At 38.8% G+C, this 13,728-nt stretch overlaps 2 protein-coding genes across 2 annotated transcripts in view; one reads left to right on the top strand and one right to left on the bottom strand.

Annotated features, from left to right (window-relative positions):
• Rock2 (Rho associated coiled-coil containing protein kinase 2) overlaps nucleotides 1-4,519 on the top strand; it is a 136,185-nt gene extending 131,666 nt beyond the window's left edge. The window contains exon 33 of the mRNA XM_058578368.1: nucleotides 4,330-4,519. Coding sequence (XP_058434351.1) covers nucleotides 4,330-4,417 — 88 coding nt within the window. The 3' untranslated portion in view covers nucleotides 4,418-4,519. The remainder of the gene's footprint in view (nucleotides 1-4,329) is intronic.
• Nucleotides 4,520-7,452: 2,933 nt separating this feature from the next.
• Nucleotides 7,453-13,728, bottom strand: part of Slc66a3 (solute carrier family 66 member 3) — a 17,279-nt gene continuing 11,003 nt past the window's right edge. Inside the window, exons 6-7 of the mRNA XM_046441268.2 lie at nucleotides 13,099-13,140; nucleotides 7,453-11,191 (exon numbers count right to left, since the gene is read on the bottom strand). Of these exons, the coding sequence (XP_046297224.1) occupies nucleotides 11,100-11,191; nucleotides 13,099-13,140 (134 nt within the window). The 3' untranslated portion in view covers nucleotides 7,453-11,099. The remainder of the gene's footprint in view (nucleotides 11,192-13,098; nucleotides 13,141-13,728) is intronic.

Here is a 13,728-nt window from a genome sequence, read left to right as displayed (position 1 = left end):
TGGAAAATGTATTGGAACAAACCCAATTAGAGAGGTACATTTTCAGTTCAGTAAGGGAAACCTATCAGGCATTCAGGGGTTTCTAAAATTGGAAGAATTGGCTTATTCTGGAACAGTGAGTTCCCTATCACCAGATATTTGCATGACCTTCATGCCCTCTCAGTGGGCCCTAAGTGAGACTTTGCTGGAGCTGCTTACCTCTGTATTTTCTGTGCAGACATGCAGGTTTGAAGACATTAGATGGCATGTTCTCTAGGTGGTCTAGTTTCAGACGAGATGACCTTTAACATTCTGCCCATTCATACCATACTATACAGATGGGTAGAGATGGTAAAGAACCATCCAAGAAAACATAGGGATAGAATTTCTGGTGTTTTAACAGCAGTGGTTTAATATCTAGCTCTTAAGGTTTTTTTGTTTTTGTTTTTGTTGTTTTGTTTTGTTTTTTAATATTTATTTTTTAGTTCCTGTTGGACACAATATCTTTTATTTATGTGGTGCTGAGGATCGAACCCAGGGCCTAGCACGTGCTAGGAGAGCGCTCTACCGCTGAGCCACAACCCAGCCCCTCTAGCTCTTAAGTTTATGTATACTTAATATTAGTCTTAGTACTAGCCAGTCTGGCTTTAGTTGAACTAATACACTTGGTTTTCTTCTTAAAATAGCTCTTTGGCTTTGTTAGGCACATCCTATGCATATATTTGTATACATACTAAATAAAGCATGTCCATAAATATTTGCCTAATCTTTTGATGGTATCTTTCTTTGTTAACAGTTGCTCTGTTATCTGTTTTCCTTTAGCATCTGTGACATTCTAGATTCCAATCAACTCTTACTACATCACTTCCCCTTTTCTCTAGTGAAGTGATTAAAGTAATAGATGAATGGTAGCTATTATTATTACATAAAAGAACTGTTTTGAATGCTCATTATATGCCAGGTCCTCTTCTGAGAGCTTTTGCTGTACTTACTTACCCTCAAAACCACCGTGAGATAGCTATTCGTACCTCCACTTAATAGATAAGGAAACTGAGGCACGGTTTTGCCCTAGATCACACAGCAGAAAGCTGTAGGATTATGAATTTAGGTCCAAACAATTTAGTTTCAGAGCCTGCACTATGAACTACAACACTCCACTATTGGCCTCTCTGTGGTATAAATAGAAGTTAATTGACCATTTAAGAAGCATAATGTATAGAAACAGTATTCTAAATGAGTGCTACCTTGATGATTTTCCATTAAAATTAAGATACTGTGCTGGAAAGTAGATTTTTAAAAATAAAATGCTAACTTGATGAAGACAGGGAGATAAAATAATTTGTTTCAATACAAGACACAAAAGTACTGGCCTGGCTGGGGTGCATTTCTTGCTCCTTTCCCCCTGGGGTCTTTTTTAAAAAATACAATATTTAAACCATTCTGGAAAGTATAAAGCAGAAATTCAACTAGTGCTCATTGTGGTGCTATCTGGTTTTAAGGGGGAAAATGCCAGCATAATTAAAACTTCAGGGTGAGGAGAGCTTTTGTGTCATGGTGATCTTATATTCATTCTTTTCTACTTCTAAGTGCTAGAAAGCTAGCAGACTAATTATGTGGGAAAAATGATAAAATTGTATATAACTTAAAAGTGTTGAAATAAGCCAACTAAATAAATGGAATAAATTAAGTGACTATATAGAGATTACTATTCTGAAATTAAAGCCTTGTAAAAGTTTGAAACACCATTTTATAATAAATTAAAATACCAAATATTTTCAACGTATATATGAATAGTCTGGGTTGATATTTTTGTATACAAAAATATTTTAGATGCTGTTGGGTGTAGCTCAGTTGCAGAGTATTTGCATGCAAGAGGCCCTGGTTTCAGTCCCTAGCATTGCAAAACAAACAGGATGTCTTTTAAATCATTAACTGCCTTATCTTAATATAAAAGTAGTGAAAACCATTGAGGCACTACTCTAGAAGTAGCTTTTAAAAGTAAAAATGTGATCAAAATAATTATTAAGCAAAGAATTACAGGTATAACATAAAACCATTTCTCACCTGCCAAACTGGCAAGGATTAAGAAACTCAGTATTGTAAGATAGAAGTGAATGTTCTTGTGTATTGCTGGTAGAACTCAAAATTCAGTGCACCCTCTGAAGCATTCTTTGATAGTTAGTCTCGAAGTCCTGAGGTGTAACTTACCAGTTAATGGAGGAAACAGGCAAACGGATAATTGAACTGCCCTATAAAATGTTGCCTGCAATAGAGACATGGAACGCCAAAGGAAAGCATGGTGAATTCTGCTGGAGGTATGAAGGGAGGTCTCAAGCCCAGCACAGTGGTGCACACATGTGATCCTAGCAGCTTGGAAGGCTGAGGTAGGAGGACTGCAAGTTCAAGGCCAGCCTCAGCAACCTAGGGAAACTCCGTCTCAATAAATGTGGCTCAGTGGGTAGAGTGCCCCTGGGTTTAATACCCAAAATTGGGGTGGGAGTGGGGTGAAAGGTTTACAAAAAATGGAGAATCGTTAATTTTCCAGGCAAACAAATAAGGGCAAAAACAATTCCAGGCAAAATGTCACATGCAGAAGAATGAAGCTGTCCGAATTGCTCATGTGTGAAACGAGCCACAGTGGGGTCAGGAGCAAGTGACGGTAGGAAGTGGTAGAAGATGACATGATGCTGACAAGGAAGTTTTGAACCTAACTTAAGAACCAGCTGCACGTTGCTGAGGAACTTTGATTTTGTTCTACAAATATAGGTATTTCAATGAGGGATTGGTCTGTTCAAACTTAATGAGAACCTGAACTGAGAACTGACAGTGAAAAGGGAGGAAAGAAACATAAATTCAAAAAGATTAAAATTTTTAAAGTTGAAAAAACCAAAGTTAAATGACTGAATAGAAGGGATGAAAGAGAGGTCTTAGGGAAGCCCTATCATGTATTGCACACAGCAACTGTGTGACTGGACTGTGAAACTTGAGATTGTGGTACTGACACATACTTCAGAGCTTCTGGAAGGGTATGAAATGCTGATTTTTCATAAAATGTGCTGAAACTGAGGCTTACCTATAGTGATCTTCCAGGAATCTAGGAAGCCCTACCTATAGTAATCTTCCAAGTTGAAACAAAAGTTAAAAGTTACTTTAGCCTCATAAAATTAGTGTATACCAAGCTGTGATCTGCAAATAGATAATAAGTAAAATTATATCAAAGTTTGTGTTTGTTTATTTATTTATTGGTACTGGGGATTGAACCTTGGGGCCTTAACCACTGAGCCCCCCATCCCATCCCTTTTTTATATTTTCTTTAGAGACAGACTCTTACTGCTTAGGTCCTTGCTAAGTTGTTGAAGCTGGCTTTGAACTGAGGAGCCTCCTGCTTAAGCCTCCTGTACCACTGAGATCACAGGTTTGCACCACCGTGCCCCACAGTTTGTTTTCTCAGATTTTCCTTGTTCTGCCACTTTAGAAGACAAGAATTTTAGTTGGTTTGTTTAGTTTTAAGATAACATCCATAAACCTGTTTTGTCAAAGTTTCAAAGAGCATTCCGAAGATCATATTCTCTAAAGTTGAGAACCACTGGGGGGGACGTAGTGATCCCAGGTGAGATTTTGGGGACCAGTGAGTTCCTTGGCACAAATCGATGAATGTCACAGTTATAAATAATGAACGATAACTCCTATTTTTTTAATACAATGATTTCAGTGTTACTTATTATTGGATTGGAGAGAAGACAAAACCCCAGCACTAAGTAAAATTTATTTAGCCAAGATAAGTTATCCATGTCGCTTATATACCTGTAGCCTTTTCTTTGTGTCTACCTTTTCACATGTAGAGCATAGGTGTTGGTGACCTCCTGAGCTAGGTAGGGCACTGTTGGTATTGGAAAGACTGCGTTCCTAGGGTATCCCTCCCCTTTTCTTTTAGGCTTTGTGGTGCTATTGTGGAGAAATGTGAGTGGATAATCTAGGCACTGCTGTGAAAGGAATATTGGCAGCTGTTGAGCCTTCATGTTTCTCAGACTGAGTAGCAGGACAGTTACATCTTTATCTGGGCAGTGGGGACGAGGAGGAGGAAGCAGATTGTATGATATTTTCCCAGATATTATCTCTGTCTTTAGTTAACTAGTATTCTAGAAAGCGTACCTGGCCAACATAATTGTGTACATTTACATACAAAGGGAAAGTTTTCTTTTATGCATCCATCTTAATTTTAATTATGTTATTGGTGAAGGGAAAGTGAAAATGCTTACATCACATTTGAAATATGATTTCTCATCATAGCATTAAGCTGTACTTTATAAAGAATGTTAAGAGTATAAATTTGCAAACCTCCTATTGCAGATTGCTTGATTTGGCATTTAAAGACTGGGATTGGTCATTTGATGATGTTGATGATGGTGATGATGATGACGATGTTTTTGATTTCTGAAGAAATAAATGGGGTAAATCAAAAAAATGGAAAAAAAAGTTATTTTAGCACTTCCGTGAAGAGCATGTGGTTTGCAGTTGGGCTTTCATTATTTTTCCGCTAGTTTTGAAATTTTGTAAAGTTGCTTTTAATAGTCTATGTTAAAAAAGAGTTTACAGAAAAGTTTCTAACTGAAATTTCCATGTGAAGTATAAAAGTAAAATGCTATGTTCAGATTCTCTATTGTCTATAAATTCTCAGTATTGTCAAAATTAAAAATTTTTATCTTGGGAATGAAACATGTAGAAATAACAAAAGGAGCTAATTCTGGTACTTTCTATTCATTCCAAAGAAGCCGTGTTCAGAGAAGTAAAATTACAGTGTTCTGAAGCTCCGACAGCTGCACTAGTTTGTGAACATAGCATGGGATTACTTTCCTCCTCCATCCCTTTCTCCTCCCTCTTTCCTTCTCTAGTTTGCAAGAATTCAAACCATAAAAACTTTCTAAGTTTGCTAAGTGCTGTGATTGCTATTTCTGATTTGGCTTTCTTTGTGATGTGATGAGATGTTGCAAGAACTCAGTGTTACCCTTGCTGAAGAATGCAAATGATATGCCGTGAAAATTCCCGTGCTTTTAGAAAACATCAAATAGTGTGTTTAATAGTGATTAAAGGAAATGGAATGAAAGTTGAGCCTCGTGACCTCAATCTTTTACGTAGACTGCATTTAGAGGAAGTAATACCTGTCTTACACTAAGTCAGCATGTTGCAAAACGTGTACTTACATCATGTGATATTGGGATCTGTTTATATGCAGGTTTTATGGAGCATCTTTACTATAACATTGTGTTTGTTCCTGTTTCATAAATAAGAAAAATGTGGCTTAGGGCCAAACAGCCAAGTAGATCTTGGCCCTTAAGACCACTGCTCTTTCAAATACATGAGGCAGCTAGCAGTTAAACCTCACATCAAACTTCAATTCAGATGTGTTATTAGTGGCATATTGTTTAACCCTAATATCTTGTTAACTGCATTAAAACTGTGTGTAATGTTTGTAACCACTATGGGACTTCCAAAGTCCATTGTTGTATTGAAAAGCAATATAATTGCATGTACCTAAAAAAATAAGAAAAGTAATACAGTTACTATGCTTATGCATGATTTTAGGTGTTAAAAATATAGCAGTTGGAAGACAGTATAATTTAAAAGTATGAATTGAAATGCCTTTTCAAGGAACTTAACAGTCTCTTAAATTATTTTACTATCAACTAACTTTTATCTTTCCTTTCTTTCCAGCTAACTGCCTTCTATGAAAGCAGTCATTCAAGGTGATCATATTCTTCCAGTTAAAATAAGACTGAAATATGATGACCCGAAATTTATTAAAAATCTATATTTTCCAGAGAGACTGATGTATACACATACATATATGTGTTTCCTTTTTCCTGTAATATCAATGACAAGTCTTGGAGAGGTTTTCCGAGCTTCTTTCAAACAAGTTGAACCAACAGCAGTTGGTTAATAGAATAAGGATATCATCTGCAACTCTCCCAAACTTGTTTCATAAAGCTCTCTTGGCAGTCACTCACACTACATTGCACAGAAGAATTGAGAAGAGTTAAATATTGAAGAAATCATCTTTTCAGCTTCAATAGAGAGATTTCACCAGCACATCTGCCAGAAGAACCTGGGAATGGATTCCACTACAATGATATTGACTGCATCTTTAAGATGTGACCATGATACTGTGTGTGTATGTATGTGCACACACACATATAGTACTGTAATACTGCAAGAGGGTTTTTTTAACTCCCCATTTTATTTTTTTATATACATTAATCAGATATCATTATTTCAGTTGCAACTATGCACTTGTATAAAGCCATAATGTGGAGTTGATTCACTTTCCCCTGCACCTAATAGAAGCTGCATGTTCATGTTTAAACAGTTGCTGTAATAAGAAGTTTGAAGTTAATTATATCAGTTTCCTAATGCTTCATGATAGACAACCTTACCCATTTTGAATGCCTTAATTTAATTTTTTTTCAAAGTCTCATCCTTTCTGTATTTAAGAAAAAAAGAACAAGTGTTTACCAGCTCTTAGGATGCAAAGTTGCTTAGGGTAAAAAAAAAAAAAAATAGTGCACTATTTTTACACATAGTTCTATCAATGTCAGCCTATTTTGATTGTATAACAATTTTTTTAATGTATTGGTCTTAGAAACAATAATGGCTAGTATTGGAACTAATATATCTTTGTTGTATATCTTTATTCATCTATCCCTTTCTACAGACCTCAGTATTAGTCTGTGACTACAAAATGTTCTCTTTGCTTTGAACTTACTGGCCACCTTAGATGTGTTTTTATTTCTGGTAAAGACATTTGTGACTATTTTTACATTTTCACACTCAAGATTTAAAAATTGTCTCAAATATAAAGAAAACTAGGATATACTGTAGATATATTTTAAATATTTAAATGTGATCCTTAAACACACAACTGTGTCTGGTGGTATCTCAGTATTGGGTTAAGAAAATCAGTGACTGGGGGGAAGCAGCCTCAAAGGCACCCAATTAAATTTTTATTTTTAAAATGTTCTGAAGACTAAAATTTATGCAGGACCATTCCTGCTGTGTTTCTCATTATCCCAGATAAGTATGTTTTGTACTGCAACAGTATGCAGCAATGGTAGGCATCAAGTTTTTAAAAAATCAGTCTTTTATCAGGCTCTCCTGTGTACACACACAGAGTTTGGTATGATCGAAATGTATCATCCAGTATTTCAATGAAGGAAGTAGACATTTCTCATTGCTTCCCTCTGGGGTTAATGCAGAGATGTTTGAAGAGTTGAGTCCCCATTGTAGATACTTTTGTGGGAGTTACAGAGTGCACTTTGGCCTACTGATATTCTGAGCTGAATTCTGCTCTTCTCATGCTGTTGGCTCTGCGCTCTTCCCTGCTTCTGTGCTAACACTCGACGTGCTGCCACTTCCCTCGCAGGTGCGTCCTGCAGTGCTGGCTGGGACACAGCTTGCTTTTTTTTTTTTAAAGATTAAAATGAATAAAATGAAAAATATATAAAATTTATATAGAAGAAATATTCCATTCATTAGAGTTGTTAAAAGGAGACTGAATTAATATTTTATATAAAGATTTTGTTACACTATGGGAGGTTCTATCCTATTATTCTGAATTGGAGAGTATATATATATATATATATATATTTTTTAATAAACTTTATTAAGGTGAAATAATTTCAAGTTTACACGAGTAATTGAAGTATCTGAGTAAAAAGCAAAAGTTTGAATTTTGAATGCTGTACGTGTATATGTATATACATATATGCATATGTGTATATATATGAACAGGGAGAATCATGGTGTGATACAACTGTACAAGAAAAATTAATATGAAGTATTTAGGGGAAAAGATTTTCTGAGGGGTGAGAAAAAAATCTCTCCCATGGAGATTCTTCACATTATATGGTTTGATAAAAAGATTTATAAGGTTGTTTGTCCAACTAATGGAAATGTGCTTAATAAAAAATTCTGACCTTGGGTGAGAATTTGCTTTTTCCCCAGTTGCCACCTTCATGTACACATCTGTCCACATTTTCTTCCCAACACTTGGTAAATATGAAACAACCTGATTTTGTGCCAGTTTCTTTTTCTTGAGGTTCCAGAATTTCTAAGATATTTATAAGACCAAATTCTGTTTATTTCTTCACACCTGATTTCTCCTAGAGCCACGAATACCTCCTATGGGAACTAAGAAAGAGTGAATACTGGGATTTTCTTAGTTTAATTTTTTTTTTACTTTTGTGGGGATAGCGAGACAGAAGTAAAACTAGTGCCGGTATTACTGTTGAAGATTAATGTATAATGAATTTTTTTAAGTATTAATTTTTGAAGACCTATCTAGAAGCAAGATTTTTTTAAAAAAATCTGAAAGTTTAAAATGCTGTAGCTGACTAATGGGTAGGGCACGTATAACCAGTGAGCGCTTTTGGAACTGCAGCAGTGCCGGGGTCCAGGATGCGCCTCTGCGGGGCTGCTGGGCCTCAGTCAGTACATGGATCCTACCCGGGAAGCCCTAGGCCACCACGCGCAGTTTCACAAGTCCTGCTGCTGATGCTGCTGCTCGTCCTTCTCATAGGACTCTGAGGGTAGAGCAGACACTCAGACACTACACTCACCTCACTGAGAAGGCTCTGAGTAGGTGTCTACACCCCTCAGCACCTACCTCACTGAGCCTCTCAGTCCCCGGTGACACTGCTACTGATTCGCTCCCTCGCCTGGCGGAGGCTTCAGCTCCCCTAGCTTGTGAAGGTGCCTCGGCCCTAAAGCACTTTGAAGAAGAGCACTGTGTGACAGTGTGGGTGTCACGCCTGGGGCCTCGCCTGATTCCCTTCCCCATGGTGACGTATGTTTGGGATTGTAATAAGTTATGAACTGCATGGTTTAGATCATCATAAATAGCTGATCAATTGTCCCCATGAACAAAAATCGTGCCCCCTTGATTTTTTTTTAATTTTATTGCATCTTTGTAGAAATGTAATTGTATTTTATGCCTGCTTTTTATAAAAAAATAAATAAATAATTAAGATGTAAGCATTTTCATACTTTGCCTGTGAAATAGTCCTGGAATGCTACAGCTTTCTAAAGCTTACCAAAAAATTTGTCTTCCCTAAAACCTGGGTATAAAGCATGGGCTGGCGTGGTCTAGACCACAGCTGCACTCACCTCAATGTTTTTACCTGTTAAATGAAGGATTAAATGTGTGTCTGGAATAATTAAAATGTTTGTTCCTTCCCAAAGAGGAAAAATCGGAGAACTCTTCTTAGATATGTTCTTAAGGGAGTTATTTTAAGCAATGATAAAGTATATCAAAACCTTCATTGGAATAAAAAATCACATAATTTGCATTTGCACTAATAGGTTATAAGTGTATATGAGGAAATATCAACTTGGATTTTTTTAAAGGCCATCTATGATCAAAACAGCTACATGAGAATGATTTTTTTTTTTTTTTAATTTTAGTTTCTGCTACTGGGATTGAACCTAGGGACACTACCATTGAGCTACCCCCAGCATTTTTTTCTTTTGAGTCACAGTCCCACTGTCTTTCCCAGACTGGCCTCCAGCTTGGACCCTCCTGTCTCTGCCTTCCGAGTCTTTGGGGTTTTCTTCTTTTTTATTTATTTATTTATTTTGTTTAGTTTTCGGCGGACACAACATCTTTGTTTGTATGTGGTGCTGAGGATCGAACCCGGGCCGCACACATGCCAGGCAAGCGCGCTACCACTTGAGCCACATCCCCAGCCCGTCTTTGGGGTTTTCAATACAGTATTTTTCTTCCTCATGATCCCAAGCGGTAGTTCTGAAATAAGTAACCAGTTTATTGAAAAATTACATAACTTCAAAAATTACATTAAAGCTTAGTGGTAGAGTGCTTGCCTAGCATGTATGTGACCCTAGTTTCAATCCCCAGCATCAATCAATCAATCAATCAGAGTCCAAAATATGAAAGTTTATTATACACAGGTTCACAGGAAAGTAAACGTATACTAGTAAACATTGCTTACTTACTGCATATAAGAGAATAATACCATTCACGTAGAAGGGGGATTTGAGTTTCGAAATGTTAGGGAATACTCTTAACATGTTTAGGACAAGATACTATAAGAATAAAATCCATAAGCTTTAGACAGAACCTAGCACTGCCCTTTACTACTATATTTTCAATAGGTAAAAAGTGGTGTCTTATACCGAAACCCAGTAATGATACAGGTGTAGCCCTTTTTAAATGGTAGCATTGTGATTAAACTGGGAAGTTCCCTGGGATACATTTCCTCATCCTCAGTGGAGATTACAACTATCAGTACCATTTTATAGAAATATTCAAAGGCACAGGGTGAAGCCAAAGGACACTGAGCACAGAACACCAGCCTTCCCAGGAGGTGCTTAGCTCTCCCTGCTTAGCCCGGCAGGTGTGTAGCATCAAGCCAGGCTGTGCTGTTTTATTTGTGTTACAATTAAGCAGGCCCAGAGCGAGCCCTGCTGATATATTGCAGTTTCATTTCCCAACTGAGCAGAATCTCATTCCGTGTTCATTTTAATTGTGGAAAGAAGTTATTACTTAAAAGATTTTGAAACCTGAAAAATAGATGTAGTTGGCTTTTCAGAAAGTACTTAATCATGACTTGAAGAACGAGGGCTCGTAGGCTGCTTGAGCATCTTCTGTGGGTCACTGCAGATATCAAAAATGAGCTGTCAGCCTGGCTGTGACCTCAGGAGTGGGGAAAGGGAGGGAAACCCGCCTTCTAAGACGTTTCTCCCTGGTCCTGGGTATTGATCCCTGGGTCTCACATATGCAAAGCAAGCGCTCTACCATGAGAAACACACCAGCCCTTATTTTATTTTGAAACAGGGTCTCCTCAAGTTACCCAGGCTGACCTGAAACCTGTCATCCTCCTACCTCAGCCTTCTGAGTACCTGCAATTACAGGCATATGCCACCATACCCAGCAAAACTGGCATTTTTTAAAACAAGTTTAAGTACTCTTTGAAGTCCTAAATACCTCTGACTTCAAAGTTTCCTGAAATGATTGACTAAATACATAAAAGACCTTCACGTAGCAATGAGCTGCTTTTTCCTTTGCTTCAGTTACTCAAAATCCACTTTTTGTGTAGCAATAAGGTCCGTCATTCAGCCTTTATGACGGGCTTCCGGTAGCGAAGTACTGTAGCTGTTACCCATATGTTTAAAGCCAGCATGATCACAAAACGAATAAGAACTAAAAAACCAGAAAGAAGGAGAACGGGTATTAAGAGCTTGTCACATCATGGAGGGAAACCACTTCCTGCTCTAGCAGCAGCCACATCAAGTTTCACCCCCAACCCAGAATGAAATCCATCTGTGGATCAGACACGCCGGGAAATGAGCTTCCTGTCATGATGTCTGCCTGCAGCCACCGATCTGACCTCACGCTAACCCCTAATCATCTTTCATGCTTGAGAGAGGTCTGGCTCTGGCTGAGAAGTACAACTTTTTAAATCCCTTTCCTCATTTCACATAAGGGGCGCTGCTGTCTCAGACGGTTCTGTGTTCTCTGTAGCCTAATGCATTCCATTAAGGTTAATTCTGAAGAACAGGTCAGATATTGAAGCATATTTTATAATGAAGTCACCATAAAACCGTGATTCTGTGAAATAAAGAGGTCACTGTTACAGTGCCTTTAAGGCAATCCACTCCTGATAAATAAGGTTTATGAGGTTTAAAATACCTTTGTGATGGTAAAACAGGTAAGCCACACTATTTAAAACAGCCATCAAACACGCTGGTCATTTTCAGGAACAGCAACCACAAGCAAGAAGCGTTATTCTTGGTCTTTGGAACTTGGTTTCTCATCTGTAGGTCTGTTTTGGTTAGTTACCCTTTGACTCTCCCTGCTAAGAAGTCTTCAAGTCCTGAGGGAGACCCAGGCCTGTCTCCATCCTCACTCTCCCACCTGATCTAACTGGATCCTTTCATCAGAATAGTGTTTTTTTTTTTAATAGTATTAAATTGAACCCAGGGGCATTTTACCGCTAAGTCACATCCCCAGCTCTTTTATTTTTTATTTTGAGACACGGTCTTGCTAAATTGCCAAGGCTGGCCTCAAACTCACAATCCTCCTGCCTCAGCCTCCCTAGTGGCCGGGATTACAGGCATATGCCACCATGCCTGGCTTAATTAGAATAATTTTAATCCTACAATCAGAGCTGATAAAAAAAAGTCTGGGCCAAAGGGACAGGCTTCTGGGAAAGGACAATCAAATGCATTTCCCTGTTCTGAAGCAATAAGTCTCAAATAGTTAGCTTATTTAAGGGTCTGTGTGCTGGGGACGTTTTCTAATTTTCATTGGATAGGTGAACAGAAAAATTAGTGTGTTCTAATTTTTTTCCAAAGATTTATAATATCCATCAGGCTCGACCTGGGAGTTGAACATTAGCCTGAGGAACTACTAAACTCTAACCAGAGCACTTTCTCCTCCACCACTCTCTCCTCATCCGGTGAGGAGCCACTCCCGGCTCTACAGAGCTTCAGAGGCTTCTCCTGTGGCCCTTCTTCAGCTGGGAAGGCCCTGCCCCAGCCCCGCACTCTCCTCCTCCTCCGATTTTCTCCCCGCTCTCCTGCTCAGTGCTGCCAGACTCAGGGGCCTCTCGGCCTCTCTAGGCCTGAGTCCTCTTTGCTCCCAGCCTTCACCTGTGCTGTGCCTTGTAAGGGTCTCTCTACCTCTCTGACCAAGTCTCTCTTCTGCTGTAAGATCTCTGTCTTCTTCAATCCCCTCAGCTCCCGCAGAGGTCGGGTTCCCATCAGGTGCGCATCCTGCCCTGCTCCTTACACTTAAAAAAAGACCTGGTTTCATGTTGTCCAGACCTGCCTGGCTCCAGCCATCCCCCTGCCTCAGCCTCCCGAGTAGCTAAGCGTGTGGTTCCTGCACTGCCCATTTTCATTCTGCAGTGGAGTCTACCCTCGTGCCTAGTCTATCCCAGGTACTCCAAGTAGTCGCTTAGCAATAAAAATGGTGACCGATGAGGAACACGCTTTTGCCATCCTGACTCTATATCCCGAGAGCCAAGCTGATCTAGGAAAGACAGTTTCCAAAGAGGCACAAATAGAACCCAAACAGGAAGCGGGAAGAAAAGTACTTTTGCTTACTTGTAAAATCATTGGTGGTCATTAAAGTTGTTATTATTCTTGCTGTAAAAGAAAATTGGCAGCAATAAATAACTTGCTTGTCAGGCATTTGGGTGTTGAGCTAATGTCGTTCCCTTTTAACATGCCAATATATACTAACCAGTCTTGGAAGATTTTGTTAGGTCAGATCACTAACTAGCACTACATTCCAGAACCATCCAAACACCAGCCATGCTTCCCGGCACAGTGGTTTACAAACTGCTCCTAAGAGCACAGACAGTTTCTAGGAAGTAGCTGAGTTCGGCCAACTACAGAAGAGGAAGAGGAAGAGGCTGAGCTCTCCTTCCACTGTCTCTGTGCCAACCCACAACCCCCACCCTCAAAAGCAAATTTAAAAGACTCATTTGCATATTGAGCTTCCTGGTAGTTTCATTAAAGAAAGGCTCCTACCAACTTAAAACAGTGCATTGAAATCACTGAGATCTACCTTGGATTTCACAGGTAAGGAAACTGAGGGCCAGAAATGGGTAAGGGTGCCTGAGTCTAATCAGAACTGTTCAGTTCTGGCTCATTTTTCTGGAAGAAGCTTTCACATAATAAACAGGATTCTGGGGTAGCAATTTAAACCAGCGCACATCAGGGTGAAATTGG

This window comes from Marmota monax, unplaced genomic scaffold (assembly GCF_021218885.2).
Source record: "Marmota monax isolate L192 unplaced genomic scaffold, Marmota_monax_Labrador192_F-V1.1 WCK01_AAM20220418_F8-fsc00010, whole genome shotgun sequence".
Classification (NCBI taxonomy): Eukaryota; Metazoa; Chordata; class Mammalia; order Rodentia; family Sciuridae; genus Marmota; species Marmota monax.
Note: the sequence above shows the minus strand (reverse complement) of the source record. Positions and strands in the feature narration are given on the sequence as shown.